At 42.5% G+C, this 25,077-nt stretch overlaps 1 protein-coding gene across 3 annotated transcripts in view; it reads right to left on the minus strand.

The window, feature by feature from the left end:
• Positions 1–6,131: 6,131 nt before the first annotated feature.
• The window catches only part of PPIL6 (peptidylprolyl isomerase like 6), an 89,351-nt gene continuing 70,405 nt past the window's right edge, over positions 6,132–25,077 (minus strand). For 2 of the 3 annotated variants that reach the window (XM_063917105.1, XM_063917104.1), the window contains 4 exons: positions 22,843–22,990; positions 17,729–17,785; positions 17,044–17,179; positions 6,132–7,108 (listed from right to left, as the gene is read on the minus strand). In XM_063917105.1, coding sequence (XP_063773175.1) covers positions 6,997–7,108; positions 17,044–17,179; positions 17,729–17,785; positions 22,843–22,990 — 453 coding nt within the window. In that variant the 3' untranslated portion in view covers positions 6,132–6,996. Of the gene's footprint in view, positions 7,109–13,518; positions 13,735–17,043; positions 17,180–17,728; positions 17,786–22,842; positions 22,991–25,077 lie in introns of all 3 variants that reach the window. The other variant, XR_010176038.1, reaches the window with a different exon arrangement.

A 25,077-nucleotide genomic window follows, 5' to 3' on the forward strand; every position in this document is an offset into this window, starting at 1 on the left:
GGGGAACACACTAAATGGGAGGGTATATTATAGGCTACCATAAAGTATCTTGAAGAAACTAAATTGTCGGTAAATATAATTTATTTTCTTCTACACTACTTCATGGCAGCCATTACTCTGGGATATACCAAAGCATAATGATATAGGGAGGGTAACAAATAGTCAAACAGACAGAAATTCATGCTTAATGACCCAATTTTATTCATTCATCACAATGTCCCTTCAAGGACATCACTGTCAAAGTGTGCGCCAGCCAAATCCAGAGCATAGTGACTACAGAAAGTGTGAACCGATGGCCAGGTGGCTACTGTACATGTGTTTCGTTGATACCCGAGCGTCCTTAACCCAGGAAGTTGCAACAACACTGGTTGAGTGTGCCTTCAGATTTTATGGCACTTTATGACCACTTTCCTCATAACAAAAATAATTAGCTCCTTGATCCACCTGGCAATAGTTTGCTTCATGGATGCACCACCTTTCTTAATGCCTACATATAAAATAAATAATTTGTTTACCAAAAGTTTTTCACTCCTGTCCAAATAGACAAAAAGTGCTTGTAATGAGTTCAGCATATGCAACCTTTCTTCCTTCCTTCTCAGTTTTAGGTTGTGGGAAAGATGAGGACAAAAAAAAATCTCCAGGTTTAATGAAACGCTGACTCTTTGGTAAAGAAGCTTAATTTGTTCTTCGAACATCTTTATTATTATTTATTAGCAGTTTCTTATATTGTTGAAGTGGTTTTAACTGACTTTTCTCCCAGTTTATTATCCTTCTGTAATACTTAGGGATCTGTAATGTTCTGTACACAGCATCCTTCATTGTTTATTTTGACTTTTCAGCAACATAGTAAGTTGTTCAAATACAGCCAAACTTCTATCCCTTGTGTTCTTATAAGCAATAAGTGACATAAAGGAGCTTTGTAAATGTTCTTGGGGATGTTGTCAGTCCGAAGGGAAGACACGTGAACTGAAGATGTTTTCCCTTGGATGCAGAATCTGAGATATGTTTGATGTTCCCTGCATACCAGAACATGAGAATAGGCATCTTTCAGATGTATCAATGCTATAGAATGCTCCACTTGATAAATGACTTGATGGGCAATATCAACCCCATCATAAATGATCCCAAATATATATCATTTTTATTGTGAATTGTACCACATTTAAACAAATAGAAAAGAGAATAGGTACTTTAGATTTTAGATTTGACATCCTCAAAAAACTTCTAAAAAAACAGTCAAAACAGATTTAAATGTTTCCATAGGAAACCTTATCTTCACCAAGCGGTCTTGAGATCCAGAATAATTCTGAACCCCCTGTGTACTTTTCTAAAAGAAGTATACGACAGCAAAACCTTCCTTTATCTTGGATGACTTGACAAAATCTCCACAGCCTTTGAGCTAATTTCTGTATACTGTCATAGCAAAGTGACTTTCAAGTTCACGACGGTAACCTGTTTTCACAAAATGATTCCTTCTTAGAACCCCAGCAATTCCATCCGATACCTATGAGATACTACATCCTGAACTTATCTGTTCTGCACAGATTACTGACAATGCCTGACAGATTTCAGAAGACTGCCCCGTACTGGCACAGATTCAGGAGACCCATAGTAGTTATCTTCGACTGCCTCTTCTGAAGGCTCGGCAAAAGGATTGCCTCAGCATTCCTATAGAATATCTACCACCATAGTGCCATACTAGCACAAAACATCTGGCTTCTAAAAATTGCAGCACTCCCTTTACAAAAGTCTGGACTTCTGGGAGAGAAGCCAATTCCTTCTGAAAGAAAATTGATAGGGCCGAAACCTGTACCTTAATGGAGCCTAATTTTAGGCCCATATCCACTCCTGTCTGTAGAAAGTGGAGAAAACGGCCCGATGGAAATCTGTCGTAGGAGCATTCTTGGATTCACACCAAGATACATACTTTCTCCAGATATGGTGATAATGTTTCGCCGTCACTTCCTTCCTAGCCTTTATCAGAGTAGGGATGACTTCTTCCGGAATGCCTTTCCCAGCTAGGATTCGGTGTTCAACCGCCATGCCGTCAAACGTAACCGCGGTAAGTCTTGGAACACGCAGGGCCCCTGTTGCAACAGGTCCTCCCTGAGAGGAAGAGGCCACGGATCTTCTCTGAGCATTTCCTGAAGATCTGACTACCAGGCCCTTCGAGGCCAATCTGGAACAATGAGTATTGTCTGCACTCTTTTTCGTCTTATGATTCTCAATATCTTTGAGATGAGTGGAAGAGGAGGGAACACATACACCGACTGAAACACCCACGGTGTCACCAGGGCGTCCACTGCTACTGCCTGAGGGTCCCTTGACCTGGCACAATACCTCCGAAGCTTCTTGTTGAGGCGTGAAGCCATCATGTCTATTTGAGGAAGTCCCCAATGACTTGTTATCTCTGCAAAAACTTCTTCTGCTGAGGAAGTCTGCTTCCCAGTTGTCCACTCCCGGAATGAAGACTGCTGCCAAAGCGCTTATGTGATTTTCCGCCCAGAGCAGAATCCTGGTGGCTTCCTCCATTGCCACTCTGCTCCTTGTTCCGCATTGGCGGTTTACATGAGCCACGGCTGTGACGTTGTCTGATTGAATCAGAACCGGTAGGTCGCGAAGAAGATTCTCCGCTTGACGTAGGCCGTTGTATATGGCCCTCAATTCCAGTACGTTGATGTGTAGACAAGCCTCCTGGCTTGACCATATCCCCTGAAAGTTTCTTCCTTGTGTGACTGCTCCCCAACCTCGGAGGCTCGCGTCCGTGGTCCCCAGAACCCAGTCTTGACTGCCGAACCTGCGACCCTCTAGAAGATGAGCACTCTGCAGCCACCACAGGAGAGACACCCTGGCCCTCGGGGACAGGCTTATTTTCTGATGAATTTGGAGATGAGACCTGGACCACTTGTCCAGAAGGTCCCACTGAAACGTCCTCGCATGAAACCTGCCGAAGGGGATGGCCTCGTAGGTCGCCACCATTTTCCCCAGTACTCGAGTGCATTAATGGACCGACACTCTTTTCGGTTTTAACAGGTCTCTGACCATGTTCTGGAGTTCCTGGGCTTTTTCCGTTGGGAGAAAAACCCTCTTTTGTTCCGTGTCCAGAATCATGCCTAAGAACGATAGCCAAGTTGTTGGAACCAACTGAGACTTTGGTAGATTTAGAATCCATCCATGTTGCTGCAGCACTCCCAGGGAGAGCGCCACGCTTTTCAGCAACTGATCTCTCGATCTCGCTTTTATCAGGAGATCGTCCAGGTACGGGATAATTGTGACTCCCTGCCTGCACAGGAGCACCATCATTTCCGCCATTACCGTGGTGAAAATCCTCGGGGCCGTGGAAAGCCCAAACGGCAACGTCTGAAACTGGTAATGACAGTCCTGTACAGCGAATCTCAGGTACTCCTGATGAGGGGGATATATGGGGACATAAAAGGTATGCATCCTTTATGTCTAGTGATACCATAAAATCCCCCCCTTTCCAGGCTGGAGATCACTGCCCGGAGAGATTCCATCTTGAATTTGAAACTTTTTAGATACAGGTTTAGGGATTTTAGATTCAGAATGGGTCTGACCGAGCCATCCGGTTTCGGGACCACAAATAGGGTTGAATAGTACCCTTTTCCCTGTTGAACCCGGGGAACCTCGACAACCACTTGTTGTTGACACAATTTTTTAATTGCAGCTAAAACTATCTCCCTTTCTGGGGAAGAAGCTGGTAAAGCCGATTTGAAAAACCGGCGAGGAGGCACGTCATCGAATTCCAGCTTGTAACCCTGGGATACAATTTCCATTGCCCAAGGATCCATGTCTGACTGAACCCAGACGTGGCTGAAGAGTCGAAGACGTGCCCCCACCGGCGCAGACTCCCTCAGTGGAGCCCCAGCGTCATGCGTGGATTTAGTAGAAGCCGGGGAGGACTTCTGCTCCTGGGAACTAGCCGTGGCCGGAAGTTTTTTCCCTCTACCCTTACCCCTGGCGAGGAAGGAAGAGCCCCGACCTCTTCTGGACTTATGCGACCGAAAGGACTGCATCTGATATTGCAACGTTTTCTGTTGCTGTGGGGAAACATAAGGTAAAAAAGTAGATTTACCCGCGGTAGCTGTGGAAACCAGGTCCGCGAGACCTTCCCCAAATAAATCCTCACCTTTGTAAGGTAAAACTTCCATATGCTTCTTTGAGTCGGCATCACCCGTCCATTGGCGGGTCCACAGGGCTCGCCTAGCAGAAATCGCCATGGCATTGGCTCTTGAACCTAGTAGCCCAACGTCTCTCTGAGCGTCTCTCATATATAAGACTCCGTCTTTAATATGACCTAAGGTCAATAAAATGGTATCCCTATCTAGGGTATCAATGTCAGCTGACAAGGTATCTGTCCAAGCTGCTACCGCACTACAAACCCAAGCCGATGCTATTGCCGGTCTGAGCAAAGCACCCGTATGTGTATAAATTGATTTTAAGGTAGTTTCCTGTCTGCGATCAGCAGGATCCTTGAGGGCTGCCGTGTCTGGAGACGGTAGTGTCACCTTTTTGGACAAGCGCGTTAACGCGAGGATTTCCACCGTAACCTGTCCTGCGCAGGGAAAGGATACGCCATAAGAATTCTTTTGGGAATCTGCAGTTTCTTGTCTGGAGTTTCCCAAGCCTTTTCAAATAACGCGTTCAGCTCATGAGATGGGGGAAAGGTTACCTCAGGTTTCTTTTCCTTAAACATGTGTACCCTCGTCTCAGGGACAGAGGGGTCATCTGTGATATGTAAAACATCCTTTATTGCAAAAATCATATAATGAATACTTTTGGCCACCCTTGGGTGTAACCTCGCATCATCGTAGTCGACACTGGAGTCAGAATCCGTGTCGGTATCAGTGTCTGCTACCTGGGACAGGGGACCTTTCTGAGACCCTGAAGGGCCCTGTGACACAGTCAAAGCCATGGATTGACTCCCTGTTCTATCCCTGGACTCTGCTTTGTCCAACCTCCTATGTAATAAAGACACATTTGCATTTAAAACATTCCACATGTCCAACCAATCCGGTGTCGGCGTTGCCGACGGCGACACCACAATCATTTGCTCCACCCCCTCCTTAGATGAGCCTTCCGCCTCAGACATGCCGACACACACGTACTGACACCCCCACACACTCAGGGATATATTTATATGAAGACAATTCCCCACTAAGGCCCTTTGGAGAGACAGAGAGAGAGTATGCCAGCACACCCCCAGCGCCACCTGACTCTGGAAACAGAATTCCCAGTTAAACAGCGCTTTTATACAAATATATGTATATACACTCACTGCACCAATTAAATGTGCCCCCCCCCCCCCTCTTTTTTGCCCTCTGTCACCGTGTTCAGCAGGGGAGAGTCCGGGGAGCCAGCTTCTCTGCAGTGTGTTGTGGAGAAAATTGCGCTGGTTAGTGCTGGAGGATCAAGCCCCGCCCCCTCAGCGGCGGGCTTCGGTCCCGCTCAAATTCACAATACTGGCGGGGGATTATTTTATATACTGCCTCCCCAGTATATCTATATACTTTAGCCAGTCCCAAGAGGTTTAATATTGCTGCCCAGGGCGCCCCCCCCCTGCGCCTTGCACCCTTCAGTGCCCGCTGTGTGTGTGTGCGTGTGGGAGCAATGGCGCGCAGCACTACCGCTGCGCGTTACCTCAGAGAAGATCTGAAGTCTTCAGCCGCCTTTGAATTCTTCTTTCTTCTGATACTCACCCGGCTTCTATCTTCTGGCTCTGTGAGGGGGACAGCGGCGCGGCTCCGGGACGAACGGCGAGGGTGAGACCTGCGTTCCGACCCTCTGGAGCTAATGATGTCCAGTAGCCTAAGAAGCAGAGCCTACCATTTAAGTAGGTCGGCTTCTCTCCCCTCAGTCCCACGATGTAGGGAGCCTGTTGCCAGCAGTGCTCCCTGAAAATAAAAAACCTAACAAAAGTCTTTTTCAGAGAAACTCTGGAGAGCTCCCCTGTAGGAGGAGGGGCATAGAGGAAGGAGCCAGTGCACACCCATCTAAAGTTCTTTATAGTGCCCATGTCTCCTGCGGAGCCCGTCTATACTCCATGGTTCTTACGGAGTCCCCAGCATCCTCTAGGACGTAAGAGAAATAATACATATCTGAACCGAAAAAAATACTTAAGGCACTTCTAATGCTTTAATGAACCTTTAGTAATTAAACTTTCGATCATATCGGCTCCTAAGGGGATGAAGTGGGGTACAATGTTCTGTCCAACAAACCTTTGAGACCGGTCACGTCAGCTAGTTTATATTATTCTATTACCAAACTGTAATGAAATAATACAGTGAATATTACTGTAGAACATGCAAGTAGTGTTGACAAGACACGCTAACATTTATCTAGGACAAAAAAGTTCAAATGAGTTTTCCCAACAATCATTTCATCTTCCTCCTTCTCCAATGCATGCTGTCTGTTGTCTTTTAGGCCTTCATTATATATTGTACTTCCTTTTTTCGTCCGAGCACCACTGAGCAGATCTGATGTGACTGTTTTCTTATCTAGCACATTTCTGTGTGATTACAATATTCCTGCAATTAATGGTAAACACTGCAAAATACATGGATTTATTTAATATTCAAATTCCCAGTGAACCACAGCAAACGACAATTTGTTTTATCTGTCTAGTGCAAGTTAGACAATGAGAGGAAGTGTTGGATCGGTTGCTACGGTTTGGTGCAAATGTTGCACTTAAATGTAATGTTAGTAAAAGTGCCATATTAGTTTACCAGACTGAAGGGGGAATTCAATTGGCCGCAGTAATTTACAGCAGGGTAAGTAATCTCCTGTTGATACTCAATTGTCCCCGCATACTATATGTTTTTGCCCGAAAATAGAAACTTTTTCAGGCAAAAAATCCGGGGATAATTGAATTGGTTGAAAAAAAAAGTTGTCGAAAAAGAAAAATAGTGAATTTTTTTTTGCCACAGGCAAAGTGTTTGAGGAGTCGTAGTACAGCCATTAATTATACTCATATTGCTGTCAAGGTGTGAAAAGGCCACAATCTACAACGGTGCAGTCCAGTTTTGGTCTTTCATTGTAAGTTGGGATATCTTCCATTTTCTGAAGCACCTCGCTACCTTCAACCAGTTGTCTGTAAAAATAATAAAATAAATAAATATCTATCTATCTCCACGTACATCCTGCACCCGTCAAATATAATCTATCGGGGGGGGGGTTCCCAGCAGATAACCAGTAGAAAGGTGGATCCACATGTATATTAACCAGATCCATCGGAAGAGGGACACTCTCCAAACATCAGTTCTTCACGAATGGTTCATTGATTTTTCTTAATAGCAAAGGTGGCTTCACAGACGTTTCAATTCACACATTGAATCTTATTCAAGACAAGCCTACTTCCATCAACAAAGACAATAGAAATATATAAAGAAAAAAACAAAAGGAAAGAAGAGAAAAAACACAAGAACTAAGTCTCATGGGCCCACAAGTAAACCACTGGTACACCAAAGAAGTGTGTCCCACGGCCACAGAAAGAGCAATATGTTCAGTCATCTACACAAAGATATACACCACGTGTCACAGTAGCCATGATTAACACATTGACTCACATCAATCCTAGTTTTAATAGATGGAATAGGATTTGTGTCAACTCTCAGATAGGTATTCTCGTCAGAGAGTTGGCAACAAATTTCAGCATCATAGTCAGTCCAGTCCTGTACGACAACAGTCCCACCCTTGTCTGCAGGGCGTATCACCAGGGATTTATTATTCTTTAATTTATTCAAGGCTGATCTCTCATCCTGGGACAAGTTATCAAAAAGTCGAAGAGGGGCATACGTGCGGACCTCCTTTCTAACCATTCGCAAAAAGGTCTTGATACTGAAATTGTTGGATACTAGATCAAGTTTAGAGGCCTTCCTAAATGGTCGTATTATTTCTTTATTCAACTGTTGATCGAAGTTTACGGCCACATTTATATTGGTCCACGATCCCTTTAAACTTCTGATGGTGAAAGGTCGGAACAAAAGACAACCCTCTAGCCAAGAGATAGATTCTTGAGTCTTAAAAAGCATGAAAGTTACTGTATCTCTACATTAGATATGGTTGCCCCGCGGGGTTTTAATGAATACAACCATTTAAACATTTTTATCTAATTTGTTTATCCCCTTTTGCTAGTATTTCATGTTTAGTTATATGTAATTTTATATATTCCGGTGGACACGACTGCTTGAATAGATTTTCCATCACCTAATTCATTTGAATATGGGCCATTTTTTTTTTATATAAATAGCCTGATGTAAACTGGATATGTTTCTCATCTGTTTAACATGAGTTATATTGTGTTCCTTATTTTATATATTTATTTTGTTCATTATTCAATTCATTTTTATGTAGATATATCAACGAGCTCTTTCCTATATGTTTCCTTGTATCCTTGTGCCAACCTTGACATTTGGTCACCCGATTTAGATAATCAGTAGTTGTTTTATTTATTTATTTATTTATTTTATTTTGATTGTTCTTTGGATCTCATGTGCTCCTTGTAAACCTAGTTGTCACTATGGGAGCATGTTGTTCTGGTCTAAATGTCTATTTGTGACATTTGAGTATTATTGTATTAGAGCTTGTTTTGGGGGCTCCCCGGGTGTTAAAGACTGTCACAGCGCTGACGTACCATCCAGCGGGCCATGTTCGCGCCCCCGGGCGGAAGTTCATGTGGAATGCATGTTACTTTCACCTGCAGCGTTTGTGGAAAGCGGGCGACTTCTGCCAGCGGTATCTGGCGGCGAGTTCTCGCTGCTTGTGTGCCTTTTGGGCCTTGTATTGTAGATTGTTTCCATTCTGCTGATGGTGTTTGTATGCGCCCGGAGTGGTTATCACTGGGGTTTGAAATTAGCATGGGAATTTGACTATTTGTAGTGTGATATATTTTATGACATCACTTCCGGTTATTTTCTATATAGTTCTGGTCTGGCAGTTCAGTTGTGTGCAATTCGGTTTCAACTCACATGCGGACACATTTGCTCCTGTTGCCCAGTTGACTTTTGTAAGTAACACTTGTATGCTAGTCAGTCTGAGTTATATTCATCTATCCTGTTCATTTAATTGATATGGTCTATATGATTTGTGTTACAGTTACACTTGTTTAATCCATTGTCTGATTTGGGATGCCTGCAGGACTTCACTCCCTAGTGTAAGTATATATGCTCAGGTACTTTGATCCATCAAGGGCTCCATGAATTAAATTGTTTTGACATTTGTTTTCCATTTATAGACTTAATATTGATATATGAGCGCTTCAGATGAGTAGCGCTGTAAACTTATACCTGACTACCTATTTTGAATATAGTAAGTGTACACTGTGATGCTGATTATACTTCTCCTTGATACCCACTATGTATGTATTTTTTCATACTTGGCCCTTAACTATTTAGTATCTATTGGATCTGTGGCACTTGATTATAGTGTTAATCGTGGCTACTGTGACACGTGGTGTATATCTTTGTGTAGATGACTAAACATATTGCTCTTTCTGTGGCCGTGGGACACAGGGACGTGCAGTCAGGGGAGGCAGTGCCTCCCCTGTCATTATGATTAAAATAATACAAAGATAATAACACATTATACTTTGTATTATTTTAATAATTTTTAACCTGACAATGCTGCTAAATCTCTATGGGAGGCAGCGAGAGCGCTGCCTCTCAGTGACAATGATAAAGTGTCTGTAGAGGGGACGGGCAGGGGGCGGAGCCAAATCACGGGCTGGAAAAGCCCATTGAAAATTGAATGGAAAGCGGCACCATCACAATTGCCTCATTGACAGGGGCTGTGCCTTGAGGTCACATCAAGGCACACCCCTGTCAATCATTGGACAGCAGCAGCGGGTGGGCTGGAACGGATGGGCAGAGTCAGATGGCCCCATTACTAGTGGTTGCGTCTCCACACTGCTTCCAGCCGCTCCTCCCGTCGCCGGTCCGCTCTTGCAGGACCAGTGGGAGCCGCTGTGTGCTGCGCTGTCTCGCCTCCCCCCTTAACCATACCTCCCAACTTTCGGATTGCTGGAAGACGGCGCCGAAAAGGGGCATGGCCTATCGTGAAGGGGCGTGGCCTCACGGATGCTGTCTCACCCCCCCCCTCCCTTAAAACTCCAGCAAACTCAGCTGCGCTCCCGCGCCCCCTCCCCCCGCTCCCTTAGCCCCCGTGTTTTCGGCCTCTGCCCCCCGCTCTGTCCCCCCTGTGCTCAATGGCCTGCCTCCTCTCATGGACCCCCGTGCTCACTGCTGAGCTCCTGCGCGTCCCCCCCCCCCCCCCACTCCCTTTGACCTGCAGTGCAATGTACAGACCGAGGGAGTGCCGTGTCAGGAGCCTGCAGCCAGAAGCAGAAATCAAGTAAGTGGCTGACACTACACTACACTACACTGCACTGCACTACACTACACTGCACTGCACTACACTGCACCTACACTACACTTACACTACACTTACACTACACTGCACCTACACTACACTGCACTACACTACACTGCACTGCACCTACACTACACCACACCCTAAGGGTAGAGGGGGGAAGGGGGGGTGTAAAGTGCTCTACCTGTCGTAATGTGTACAAAAAAGGAGGGCTGTCTGCTAAAATGTGTAAAAAAGGGGGACACTGTCTGTCGTAATGTGTAAAAAGGGGGACGTTGTCTGCCATAATGTGTAAAAAGGTGGACGTTGTCTGCCGTAACGTGTAAAAAGGTGGACGTTGTCTGCCTAACGTGTAAAAAGGGGACGCTGTCCGCCGTAATGTGTAAAAAGGTGGACGCTGTCTGCCGTAATGTGTAAAAAGGTGGACGCTGTCTGCCGTAATGTGTAAAAAGGTGGACGTTGTCTGCCGTAACGTGTAAAAAGGGGACGCTGTCCGCCGTAATGTGTAAAAAGGTGGACGCTGTCTGCCGTAATGTGTAAAAAGGTGGACGTTGTCTGTCGTAACGTGTAAAAAGGGGACGCTGTCCGCCGTAATGTGTAAAAAGATGGACGCTGTCTGCCGTAATGTGTAAAAAGGGGGACGTTGTCTGCCGTAACGTGCAAAAAGGTGGACGTTGTCAGCCGTAACGTGTAAAAAGGGGACGCTGTCCGCCGTAATGTGTAAAAAGGTGGACGTTGTCTGCTGTAATGTGTAAAAAGGGGGACGCTGTCTGCCGTAATGTGTAAAAAGTGCACGCTGTCTGCCGTAATGTGTAAAAAGGGGATGCTGTCTGCTGTAATGTGTAAAAAGGGGGACGCTGTCTGCCGTAATGTGTAAAAAGGTGACGCTGTCTGCCGTAATGTGTAAAAGGGGCTTTACCTGGTGTAGTGGTGCTACTGTGCGGCGTAATTTGAATAATAAAGACTACTATGCACCGTTATGAATTGGTATAATTTTGTGGCCACACCCCTTCCCCACGAAGCCACGCCCCTATATATTTTGCGCGTGCCTGCAGCGCGCACTGCTCCTGTTTTACATAAAGGGGGGGCTCTGATGCCGTTTCTTGCACACAGCGCTAAAATGTCTAGTTACGGCATTGTTGCTAGGTGTCCAATTCCCTGGCCCTGAGCAGTTCTCCCTCACCATATCCTCTCCAGGGGTGAGGGGGGTGGACTTGGATGGGATGGGGAAGGGGGTCCAAAGCATTTTGTCGCACCTGGGCCCACCGCTCGCTAGTTCCGCCACTGGCTCTACCTGCTGTAATGTGTAATAGGGGGCTGTACCTGGCATAATTTGAAAAAAGGGATCTCTACCTGCCGTAATGTGTAATAGGAGGCTATACCTGCCGTAATGTGTAAAAGGGAACTCTACCTGCCGTAATGTGTAATAGGAGGCTATACCTGCCGTAATGTGTAAAAGGGAACTCTACCTGCCGTAATGTGTAAAAGGGAGCTCTGCCTGGCGTAATTTGTGTAAGTGGCGCTACTATGCGGCGTAAGTTGACTAATGGAAGCCCTGGACAACAAAATTGCATTCATGTCCTCCTCCCACTCCCTTCCCAGTTCCAAACACTAATTAATAATTATTATTATTTTTTTCTATAAAAATGTACAATATATCACAAGTATGATGAGCAGGCAGGCAGCGGGCATTGGTGGCATCGGACTGAGATGCAAATTAGTGACGGAGGGCTGGGTCAGTTGATGGTGGGCGAGTTTGTAAGTCATTGGCGGTGGCAGCAGGCATCGGCGCAGGGGCAGTAGTGGGCATTGGCTCGGCGGCGGTAGGGGTCATCGGCAGGATTCGGATGACATTATGGCTGTAGTGCCTCACCAGCCACTGACCTCACCGCACGCCACTGGTGGGACACACTTCTTTGGTGTACCAGTGGTTTACTTGTGGGCCCGTGATACTTAGTTCTTGTGTTTTTTCTCTTCTTTCCTTTTGTTTTTTTCTTTATATAGTTCTATTGTCTTCATTGATGGAAGTAGGCTTGTCTTGAAAAAGATTCAATGTGTGAATTGAAACGTCGACATCTGTGAAGCCACCTTTGCTATTAAGAAAAAATCAATGAACCATTCATGAAGAACTGTTGTTTGGAGAGTGCCCCTCTTCCGATGGAACTGGTAAATATACATGTGGATCCACCTTTCTACTGGTTATCTGCTGGGAACCCCTTCCCCATCTCCCCCCTGATAGACTATTAATAAAAATCACTGAACCATTCGTGAAGAATTATTGTTTGGAGAGTGCCCCTCACCCGATGGAACTGGTTAATATATACAGGTTGAGTATCCCATATCCAAATATTCTGAAATACGGAACATTCCGAACTACAGAATTTTTTGAGTGAGAGTGAGATAGGGAAACCTTTGTTTTCTGATGGCTCAATGTACACACACTTTGTTTAATGCACAAAGTTATTTAAAATATTAGCTAAAATCACCTTCCTGCAGTGTGTATAAAGTGTATATGAATCATAAATGCATTCTGTGCTTAGACTGGGGTCCCATCACCATGGTATCTCATTATGGCATGCAATTATTCCAAAATACGGAAAAATCCGATATCCAAAATATCTCTGGTACCAAACATTTTGGATAAGGGATAATCAATATATATATATATATATATATATATATATATATATATATATAAAACTTTCCAAAAATCACGGCACTGGAGACAATTGCAATGAAAACACCAAACTTGTATTGTTTTCATTGCAATTGTCTCCAGTGCCGTGATTTTTAAAAAGTTATACATGTGATTACACTGGCACGGGACCTGTTGTTTCTGATGAGTAGGAGTGCCGGCTGCTATGGACAACATATATATATATATATATATATATATAGTAACACTGTAAGGGAACAAGGTGCCGTTTCCTGGGGTAAATGGCAGCAAGCAGCAGCTGAGGAATCATACAAGTCCAGTTTGTGGTGCAACTGGCCACAACCAGTTTTATTAAGCAGAAAATAAAACAAACATAAAAAGAAAATACCTTGCCTGTCGGGCACTAACTAAACACAAGACGTTCCTAACTGTCTCTAAACAAAAACACAAAGTTTTCCAGTCAATACTGTATGGCTCACTTGTATAAGGAAGCATGTTTCTCTCAGAGATTCTCCAGTCTCCTCAGGCAGTCTGCACACACTAATCAGGCTAGCAGCCCTAAAAGGCTCTTGCACAGCTGAAAGCCCTGATTAGCCCTCTGTGAGGCCAAAGACCCGAACTGGGCCCAATGTCTGGAACTTGCCCCCTCTCTCTCTCAGGGCCCTTATCCAGCTTTTCCAACAACTGAAAAGGTTCTAACAAAACAAAACATTTTCATGGAAGTTTTCCTGTTTCTAAAACATATAAGACAAGAACCTGGGACAAACATACCTGCCCTCAAACACTATTCCAGTGTTCTTGTCACAATATATATATATATATATATATACCCAGTTTGTTATTGTTATTCCAAATTGTAAAGCGCAACGGAATTTGCTGCGCTATATAAGAAACTGTTAATAAATAAATAAATAAAAAAAAAAAAAAAAAACTATATATACAGGTTGAGTATCCCATATCCAAATATCCGAAATACGGAATATTCCGAAATACGGACTTTTTTGAGCGAGAGTGAGATAGTGAAACTTTTGTTTTCTGATGGCTCAATGTACACAAACTTTGTTTAATACACACAGTTATTAAAAATATTGTATTAAATGACCTTCAGACTGTGTATATAAGGTGTATATGAAACATAAATGAATTGTGTGAATGTAGACACACTTTGTTTAATGCACAAAGTTATAAAAAATATTGGCTAAAATTACCTTCAGGCTATGTGTATAAGGTGCATATAAAACATAAATGCATTCTGTGCTTAGATTTAGGTCCCATTGCCATGATATCTCATTATGGTATGCAATTATTCCAAAATACGGAAAAATCCTATATCCAAAATACCTCTGGTCCCAAGCATTTTGGATAAGGGATACTCAACCTGTATATATATATATATATATATATATATATATATATATATATATATATATAATAAAATATGCAATTCGTTTCTACAGTATACCATTCTTCCATTTTCGAATTGGCAGTATCTCTGCTATCACCCTTTTACATTTTTGGCTTAAACACTCCTGGAAGTAAATAGACCCTCTGTGACACCGTCTATCACACATGATCTGGAGGTTGGCAAGGTGCACAGAGTGACTGGCACCCTGCACCAAAAGGGCTATTCCACAGCATATTTCAGCACCATGCAATACCTTCTGGCCTATGTGTAGTTAGTCAAGGGTTCAGCCTAAAACAATACCTCCAGGCTATGAGGTTAATGTATCAAAAAAGTGGAAAGTAGACAGGTTGCCCATAGCACCCAATAAGCTTTGAGGAACCATTTAATCAAGTACACTATAAAATATGTAGCTGCTCCACTCTTTACATTGCATACATGAACCCCTATGTCAAAACTAACTTTGAGGGGGAAACCCCAAGAAGGCAGGTTTCAAATCATGGAACGGCCGGCATAGTCTGTAACTTAAGGGAGATGATTTGAGATGAAATGGACAAAATAGTGAAAGCAAAGCATCCTACATGATGCTGGGGATAACAGCTCTTGCAAAGAGATATATTGAAATACTTACAGACTCCAACATAGTACCATGTGTTTGTCCTACAACTGAGACACCATATTGGTGTTGGTTTTGGCCGGTTTGTGTGGTCAGTTATGGCAGGTTATTATGGTAACCTCAAACACTCTCTATACCACCTTGACAGTGTGACAAAGTATCCTGTCCTAGTTAACACAGTGGTTCGCAAACTTTTTGAAACAAGCTTATCAGCATTGTTTTTGTTTCATGACACTCATAGGCCAAAAGGTTCTTATTGAGAATTTATAAAAAAATTATTAAATAAAGTAAGTTCTAGTTATCGGTCATCCTTTGGGTCAGTTATGTGGTGGTGGATATTGTTGCACTTCTGTTTGTCCTTTTATGATTGGCAGCCACCAGCACCAGTTTAGTCTATTACATGGACCATAAATAATTTGATCTTGTCCTGTGGCACCCCGGCAAGTGCTCCGCAGTACCCAGTTTGGAACCCCTGGTCTAACAGAAAAAGTTTATGATAACCTGTTCAGTGAAAAAGATTACCCCATGCATTGTATAAGGGTTGATACACAGTTAAATGCAAATTGGCCATAATTGCTCTCTCATTGCATGCACAGAACAAAATGTCTATATTTTCCTATACACTGAGTTGTACACATCTCTGTGACTGGACTCCCCTCTATCCATACGTTAGATTTCATATCCCTCATCATTATCAGTGCACACTTGCACCAGCCCCATCCTTTGTACAGAAGATGCATCTCATAAGAGGCACAATAATGTGTATGTACAATACAGGTTGAGTCTCCCTTATCCAAAATGCTTGGGACCAGAGGTATTTTGGATATGGGATTTTTCCGTATTTTGGAATAATTGCATAGCATAATGAGATATCATGGTGATGGGACCTAAGTCTAAGCACAGAATGCATTTATGTTTCATATACACCTTATACACACAGCCTGAAGGTCATTTTAGCCAGTATTTTTTATAACATTGTGCATTAAACAAAGTTTGTGTACATACACACAATTCATTTATGTTTCATATACACCTCATACACACAGCCTGAAGGTCATTGTAGCCAATATTTTTTATAACTTTGTACATTAAACAAAGTGGGTGTACATTCACACAATTCATTTATGTTTCATATACATCTTATACACACAGCCTGAAGGTCATTTAATACAATATTATTAATAACTTTGTGCATTAAACAAAGTGGGTGTACATTCACACAATTCATTTATGTTTCATATACATCTTCTACACACAGCCTGAAGGTCATTTAATACAATATTTTTAATAACTTTGTGTATTAAACAAAGTTTGTGTATATTGAGTCTCCAAAAAACAAAGGTTTCACTATCTCACTCTCACTCAAAAAAGTCTGTATTTCGGAATATTTGGATATGGGATACTCAACCTGTACTGCACAACTCACAGTTCCACCAACAAGTCCTCTTTAGGCTTAGCCTACACCGGGTTATCACCCATTAAAACCCATTAAGTGGAGATGCAACTTAGTTACCTATGCTTAGCTCCAAAGCATGTGCCAAAACACGCTAGATATGCTACGTAACGTGACTTGTTGTCAACTATGTATCAGATGCTTAATCATTAGTGGTCAATAGAGGTCTTTACAGTTAGAGCAATGAAACAAGGGAATATATTCCAAAAATATATATATATTAACAGATATCAGAGATAGATTCCAGAAAGGTTTGGTTGTCATCCTAGTGACTGAATATACAGAGCTACTAAAAATAATTAACACATGATATTATGTTCATCCAAAGGAGTTGTCTGAGTGACAGAAAGGGGTCAATAAGATTGGTCTCTAAAAATAAAAAGAACTCATTGAAACTATGCTTTACTGATTTTTTTCCTCTCTATTAAATTTTTTTCTTTTGTATACCGAACAATGGAGTTATATATATATATTTCAACTGAAACTATGGAAACAAATTTTCATTATATATAAACCATACAGAATTTACTTACCCAAATGCCACAAGCTTTCTATCCATATATGGAGTGGCCTGCAGCGTGATATAGAATTGGGAACCATTTGAATGTCGCCCCTTATTCGCCATTCCCAGAATTCCCCGCTTATTGTGAGAAAAAGCAAAATTTTCATCTGTAAAAAAGTTGTAAGTTTTATTATAGAACGTTTGTGCTTGAGAGAGGAATGAGATTGAGTTGAAGAGGAAATTAATTCTGCAGGGCAGTGGGCCTAATATACACAGTAGCTACAGACATCTCTGTGTGCAGCGCATATGCAATAATATGCTAATGCGGCAGGAGGAGTCTTGTGTAAGTAGACCATACTTGCCTACCTGACTCTCTCCATGAGGGAGAAAATGCTCTGTTCCTGGACTTTCCTGGTAATGTATGATTGCCATCACATGTGGTGAGCTAGTTAATTGATAAGAAAGGTGTTTCACCACAGGTGATGGCAATCATACATTACCAGGAAAGTCCAGGAACAGAGCATTTTCTCCCTCATGGGGAGGGTCAGGTAGGCAAGTATGAAGTAGACACCTCCTGACGGCTTCTCTGATCAGCTGCTGCGTCCAAGGACGCAAACCATCAGATTTATGTACATCTCTGAATTACACCTGGTGTCAATATGTTCTATGTGACATAAGGAAAGATTTTACTCATTCCCCAACAATTATCTATTTACCTTCAAATGTGTCTCCAAAAACAGATTCTCCTTCATTTCCTTTTCCAGACAATATATCTATTTAAAAAATAAAAAGTATTACTTACGTAACAATAGCACATTATAGGGTTCCACATGGAGCCTGATTCTGAGCTGGACTCAGCTCGTACTTGCCTACTCTCCCGGAATGGCCAGGGGGCTCCCGAAAATCGGATGACCCTCTCGGCCCCCCGGAAGAGCAGGCAAGTCTCCCAATTTCAGGGGTCCCCCATGCCCAGCCGCCCACTTAGCGAGTAAAGTGGGCGGTCCAGGCAGGCGATGATGCGATTCTTGTTGAATCGCGTCATCATAGCCACGTTCCCTGCTGTGTAATGCCGGTAATAACGGCATTAAACAGCGGGGTCGGGGTGGCTTACATGACGCGATCCGCAGCCACGCCCTCGTCCCGCCTCTGCCACGCCCCCATTCTGCCTCTGGCCCGCCCCCATCTGCACGCACGTCACTGCCCGCCTCCCTGCTGAGCCGACCTGGCTGCTTTCTCCCAGAGAGAGCAGCCTTAAAGTCGGCAAGTATGACTCAGCTGCGTCGATGTGTGCCTTATTTTTCTGGTTTTAGCGCAGATTTACATTTTTGAGAACTCTTAGTAAATAACCCTCATTGTCCCTAATTCAGAGTCGGATGTGGATGCATCTGCTTCTCTTGCCGCAGTAGCGTCTGCACCTTTATGCAAACACCGCTACAAGCCCTTTCCTGGTGTACAGACTTGAGTCTGAATGTGCATAGACTGAGACACCTACTTGGAGCATCGGAGTATGGCCTCCAATGTGAGCTATTAAGTGTCTGTGTAAACAACCACTTCAGCGTCACTCCCATAATACACCCGTACAGGGATCATCTTCATGTGCTGAATAGCGACATTTTCAATACACGTCTGTGTGCGCGCGCCTGAAATCACTGTGACTCTGTATGGACACAATCGGGAAGCATCATCGATGCAACGTATATGCATATTCAGAAAAAAATGCTCAGCTGTGTTCGACATTGACGTAGTGTGCAACTCAGAATCAGGCCCATAATGTGGATTATGTAAAATGCACATATGCTTTGTAGTGGGTTTTTCAATCTGATCCCAGCTTTGTACCAGTAGCATATGCGCCAAATTTACATTAGATACATTAGATATGATTACACAAAGCAAGGGGCTCCATTTAAGAATAAGCCATAACCCCTGTAGTACTCGGTAAAGGCTTACCCGCCAAAAGTCTTGAGTTTGGCTGGGCAGTTGTGCTTTCAGGCACTGTCCAAGCCATGTGCCAGTGTCCCGTTAGAACGGGGGCACTCAGCTGTGCAGCCTAGCAGATTGGGAAGTACTGGGTATGCTCCGTGAGTGATGAGGGACATGACACGTGATGGGGGCATAGCAAAATCTACAAATCAAAGTTATATTTATAGCTAAATTCTACCCCAGTATTCTATATAGTAAAAGGCTAATGCTGCTCCTCACCTCTATGGGAGGAATGCAAGTGCTCTGCATGCCAGCGGCCACTATATGGCGCCCAACAAAGCAATTCAAGTGTTGCTCCATTTGGGCATGCACAGCCGCCGCTGCTGACATTACTTTTATGTTGTTCCGTCATGCTGATGGGCTGGTAACTAGTCATACAATATATGAATATAATATACAGTATATTTGAGCAATGCATTCAGGAAATGCATCTAATCATACAACCCTGCTTTTTTTCTGTATAATATATTAATAATACCATACAATAATATTAATACCATAGTAATACAGTTTATCATGAACATGTGTGTATATTTTTAGTGTGCTGTAATCAATGACTAATAAATCGTGGTTACTGTTTTATCAAAATATTGTCTGCTAACTATAGTCAAAGGCGTACTGATGTCTGGGGGGGGGGGCTGTGTGCAGTTTTTCCAAGAACTTATCATTTATAACCACTCTAATGCTAGCTACCCACCAGACATATAGCAAGTATAATGATCCATGATTTGTATTTTATTTTTTCTTGCAGCTGAAACACTTCTATGAACATTCAATTTCCTGCATACATACTAAACAGGTTGTTCATATTACAATAAATGTTGTTGAGGTGACGTTATTAAATGCACTTTGTTGGGTCGATCATGTACACACTACATTTGTGATACGAAATCAGCTCATCAGGACCAACCAACATACATTTTGCAAGTGCCATACCCAGGATTAGAACCCAGGACCTATTACACTGGAAGCAGGCACCTTACTGATGGAGCTATTTTCTCCTGCATAGGAAGCATGATAAGTCTAACTCTATGAACTTACTTCTCTGACAATTCCAGTGTAATAGGTCATGGGTTCTAATCCTGTGTATGACAATTGCAAAATAATTGTCATAGTTCGAATCTGCAGGCTTGCTATACAGGAGCAAATAGCTCTATCAGTAAGGTGTCTGCCTTCAGTGTGACAGGTCATGTGTTCTAATCCTGGGTATGACTGCTACGATAAGTGTGAATATAAATGACATGAAATGTATATATACATACATATATAATTTTTTTTGAACACTATAAAAAATAAAAATAAAAAATAAATAATAATAATAATAATAATACAACAGTTATACCCTTATCCTGCGCTGATAAATTGCTGCCTTTCCTAATTCGATCCTTCTGTTAGTCAGGACCAAAACTACACACCACCAAACAGTGAATCAGGAGGCGCTAATTTCACTTTCCAGTGTCACTATCACATTGGGAGATCACTAATGAACACACAGGACTGTGCCACTCTCTTTGGTAAATTCTCCCGTTGGTTGGATATTTAATATTATTATAGTAGGGTTTTTAAATAGGATTTACATCTTTCACAGACCCATAGATATTGGGAATAGAGGTCCAGTGGATCTATAAAACTGTGCGAATAATTTGAATTCTAAATGGTGTGGTGAGCCTGACCATTTCACAGATTGTCAGTATCTGAATTGATTGTATAGCTTCTTTGACCATCCCTCTGAAGAAGTCCTATGTGGACGAAACGCGTCAGGGTTGAAGAGACTTATACTACCCTTCATTTCATTTATGGCACAAATTTTAACTGTGTATATGAAAGGGTTATCTCTGTTTGTGTAAATGTGCTTTTAATAAATTGCTATTTATGATCATATGTGGTCAATGTAATTGCTGGTAATAACTGGAAAGTGAAATTAGCGCCTCCTGATTCACTGTTTGGTGATAGATATATATATATATATATATATATATATATATATATATATATATATATAGTGTATACATACATACATACATACAGTGGTGGCCAAAATTGCGGACACTTTTTGAAATGTGAATGTTTTTCAACTTCGAATGCCTATAAAAACTGCTTCACTTCAAGCAGTGCAATGATTCATATATCACATGAAAGGGAATTTAATGCTGAATTCAACACATTAAACATAGGTCAAATATTGGCATTACAAGGGAAGTTATGCAGTGAAAGCAACACTTAGGATAAAAATCCCTGTGTACTTATGATGTCCCTGTCCTATCAGTATTTTGTTGGGTATCCTTTATTTTTCAAGACAGCGGCACAGCGACGTGGCATTGAGCCAACCAATGTTTGGAGCTCTTCCTTCTTTATTATGTGGTGCCATGAGACAATTATAGTCTCAATTAATTCTCTTTTATTGGATGGACGCCTCAGATGTACCAGTTTTTTCAAACAGAACCACAAATGTTCTATGGGGTTCAGGTCTGGGCTGTTTCCTGGCCATCCCAGTACCTGTATGTCATTCTCCGTGAACCCTATCCGTGCAGTGTGGCAGGGAGCTGAATCCTGCTAGGAAAAAAATGGGGCATTATCTGGAAAAAGATCCCAGATAGAAGGTAGACGTTTTCGTTGTAGGATGGTGTCAATGTACTTTCTGCTGTTCAGTGTGCCATCTATGACATGAAGGCGGCCTACAGCATCTGTCATACATGCCCAGATCATAACAGTTGTAGGATTCTTTGTTGTCGCTTGAATGCAATCTGGATGTACCTCTTCCCCGATGCGACGTCTCACATATTTTCTCCCAACACTACCAAATATCGAGATCTTGGTTTCGTCACTCCAAATCACTTGTCTCTACTGACCTTCTGTCCATGCATTGTGTTCTTTTGCACACTGTATTCGTTTCTGCCGCTGCTTTTTTATTCAGGAGTGACTTTTTTCGGGGGAATCCTACCTTTTAGGCCACCCTCCATTAGTCTTCTCCATACCATTCCTGCACTGACCACAACACCAGTTGCACTCAGTTCACTGCTAATGGCCGCAGGTCACATCCATCTGTCCCCGACGCAAATTAGTTTTATTCTCCTATTATCAACAGCTGTTGTGCACATTTTCCGGTCTGTGTCTGCTTTGTTTTGTACAGATTGTGCTTCCTGATAGCGTAAACAAAACTTTCGTACTCCTGATGTTGTCACATTACCACCAACTCAATTGCTGCATAAGAAAGACCATTTTCACATAACATCACAATCCTGATCTCTTCCTGGGTGACCAGTCACCACTTTGCCTGGACGACATTGTTGTATTTATTTTTTACACCATCAATAGCACTAAACAATACACACACATCCAACCGTAATTGCACTTCAGTAACCAACTTTATTCTGCAAAATGAAACAGCCAAACTGACCTTTCCCACCTTTGAACATGACCTTGCACCTGCTCATAAACGACAGCTGATTGGGCCTCAGAACGACGATTCCAATTGGCTGGTAGTAGCTGTTACTACAATCTGCTTCTTGAATCTCGCGCATCTGTGCTTCCTTGTCTGACTGAAAGTAGCATAACTTCCCTTGTAATGCAAATATTTGACCGAAGTTTATTTTGTTGAATTCAGCATTGAATTTCCTTTCATTTGATATATGAATCATTGCAGTGCGTGAAGTGAAACAGTTTTTTATAAGCATTGAAAGTTGAAAAACATTAAAATTTCAAAAAGTGGCCGCAATTTTGGCCTCCACTGTATATATAGTATATATTACATACATACATACATACAAATATTTATATATGTAGGGGTGGGGGAGTCACCGATATTTATCTTGCCTCTGGGCAACTGGATGCCATTGGAAACTATAGTTACCTCCCCCTTGTATCCAGCCATTTTTCACTATGCGGTGGAACGGAGACCCTTTGTAATGCAACTTCACACCACTTGCAGAGTTCCCAGCTTCTCCAGTGCACAAGAGCTGGAAGTTTTTACATGTTTTGGGGTATAGATCAGAGTATATCTGTAATAAAGCGTAATTCATATATCTTATTTACAATCATTAAAACAGCATATGTTGCTTACTTAGATGATAAAAGTGTATTTTACAGTAGTTTCCTCATGTTGGTGTCTACTACCGTGTTTTATACAGTATGCTTAGCCATTTTGAGACCCCCTGATCCATAAAACATATTTTCAAATGCATTTTAGTCATACTGTAACCTTGTCTAAACATTTGAAATGGCTACTAAGATATCATGATGTGATCTAGTCTAGTGGTAGTAAGCTGGAGTTTGATACTACATTTTTAATGTTTCAACCAATTCATATTCTAGAGCATATCAGCAACCCACAAATGTAGCTGTAGGGATTTTATGGGGGTGTTCCAAAGACTGGGCAATGTGTGTGTACCTCAGCATGCATAAATGTGCTCTAATGCGCATACAGAAGCGTGCTGGTCCATTCACTTTGTTGTCTGTAACTTATGGTTGACAAAACTATAAATATTATCAGTGTAAGCATAAAATATTTCCAACATACAAAAGAGGAACAAGAATTTACTTTTTTCTAGTGGTTATATTTACTTGCAGATTTGATTTTAGAGTGAATGTTAATTCTACAGTACTTTTTTTACAAGGAGCATTTTCCATGAAAAGAATGCCAAATGTCTGTAATTTGAATTAAATATGGTCATCAAGGAGCAGCTACAACTGCAGGGACATAACTAGGGTGGTGTCACAATGTGTATGAAGCATTACTACTGTAAGCAAATTGTGTATGGAACATTACCACTGTGGGCATAACGTGTATGGTGCATTACTACTGTGGGCATACTGTGAATGGAGCATTACTACTGTGACCATAATGTATATGGAACATTACTACTGTGGCCATAATGTGTGTGGAGCATTACTACTGTCGGCATAATGTGTGTGGAGCATTACTACTGTGGGCACAATGTGTGTGGAGCATTCCTACTGTGGGGATTATGGGGGTCATTCCGAGTTGTTCACTCGTTATTTTTTTCTCGCAACGGAGCGATTAGTCGCTAATGCGCATGCGCAATGTCCGCAGTGCGACTGCGCCAAGTAAATTTGCTATGCAGTTAGGTATTTTACTCACGGCATTACGAGGTTTTTTCTTCGCTCTGGTGATCGTAATGTGATTGACAGGAAGTGGGTGTTTCTGGGCGGAAACAGGCCGTTTTATGGGTGTGTGTGAAAAAACGCTGCCATTTCTGGGAAAAACACGGGAGTGGCTGGAGAAACGGAGGAGTGTCTGGGCGAACGCTGGGTGTGTTTGTGACATCAAACCAGGAACGACAAGCACTGAACTGATCTCAGATGCAGAGTAAGTGTGGAACTACTCAGAAACTGCTAAGAAGTGTCTATTCGCAATTTTGCTAATCTTTCATTCGCAATTTTGATAAGATAAGATTCACTCCCAGTAGGCGGCGGCTTAGCGTGTGCAATGCTGCTAAAAGCAGCTTGCGAGCGAACAACTCGGAATGAGGGCCAATGTGTGTGGAGCTTACTACTGTGAGGTCATAATGTGTACGGGGAATTACTACTGTGTGGGCATAATGTCTAAGGTGAACTACAACTGTGTGGTGTAATGTGCAAGGGGCACTACTACTGTGCGGGCATAATGTGTAAGGGGCACTACTACTGTGTGGGTGTAATGTGTAAGGGACATTAGTATTGTGTGGTGTAATGTGTAAGGGGCACTACTACTGTGTGGGCATAATGTATAAGGGACACTACTACTGTGTGGTCATAATGTCTAAGGGGAATTACTACTGTGTGGTATAATGTGCAAGGGGCACTACTACTGTGTATAAGAGACTCTGCTGTGCAGTGTAATGTGAATAAGGGGCACTACTGTGTTGCGTAATGTGAATTGGGAGTACTATAGTGTGGCCACACCTCTTCCACACACAAGACCATGAAAGCGGGGAACTAATGCTCTTTCTGGCACAGGACACCAAAATGTCTAGTTATGGGTCTATACAACTATAAGCTGTTTTGTCTGGATCACACAAAACATTTGTGGACAAAATACATTTAAGGAGCTGGTGTAGTATGGAGTTGGACGCTGGCTCCCAGCTCT

The sequence above is a fragment of the Pseudophryne corroboree genome, chromosome 4 (genome assembly GCF_028390025.1).
Source record: "Pseudophryne corroboree isolate aPseCor3 chromosome 4, aPseCor3.hap2, whole genome shotgun sequence".
NCBI lineage: Eukaryota > Metazoa > Chordata > Amphibia > Anura > Myobatrachidae > Pseudophryne > Pseudophryne corroboree.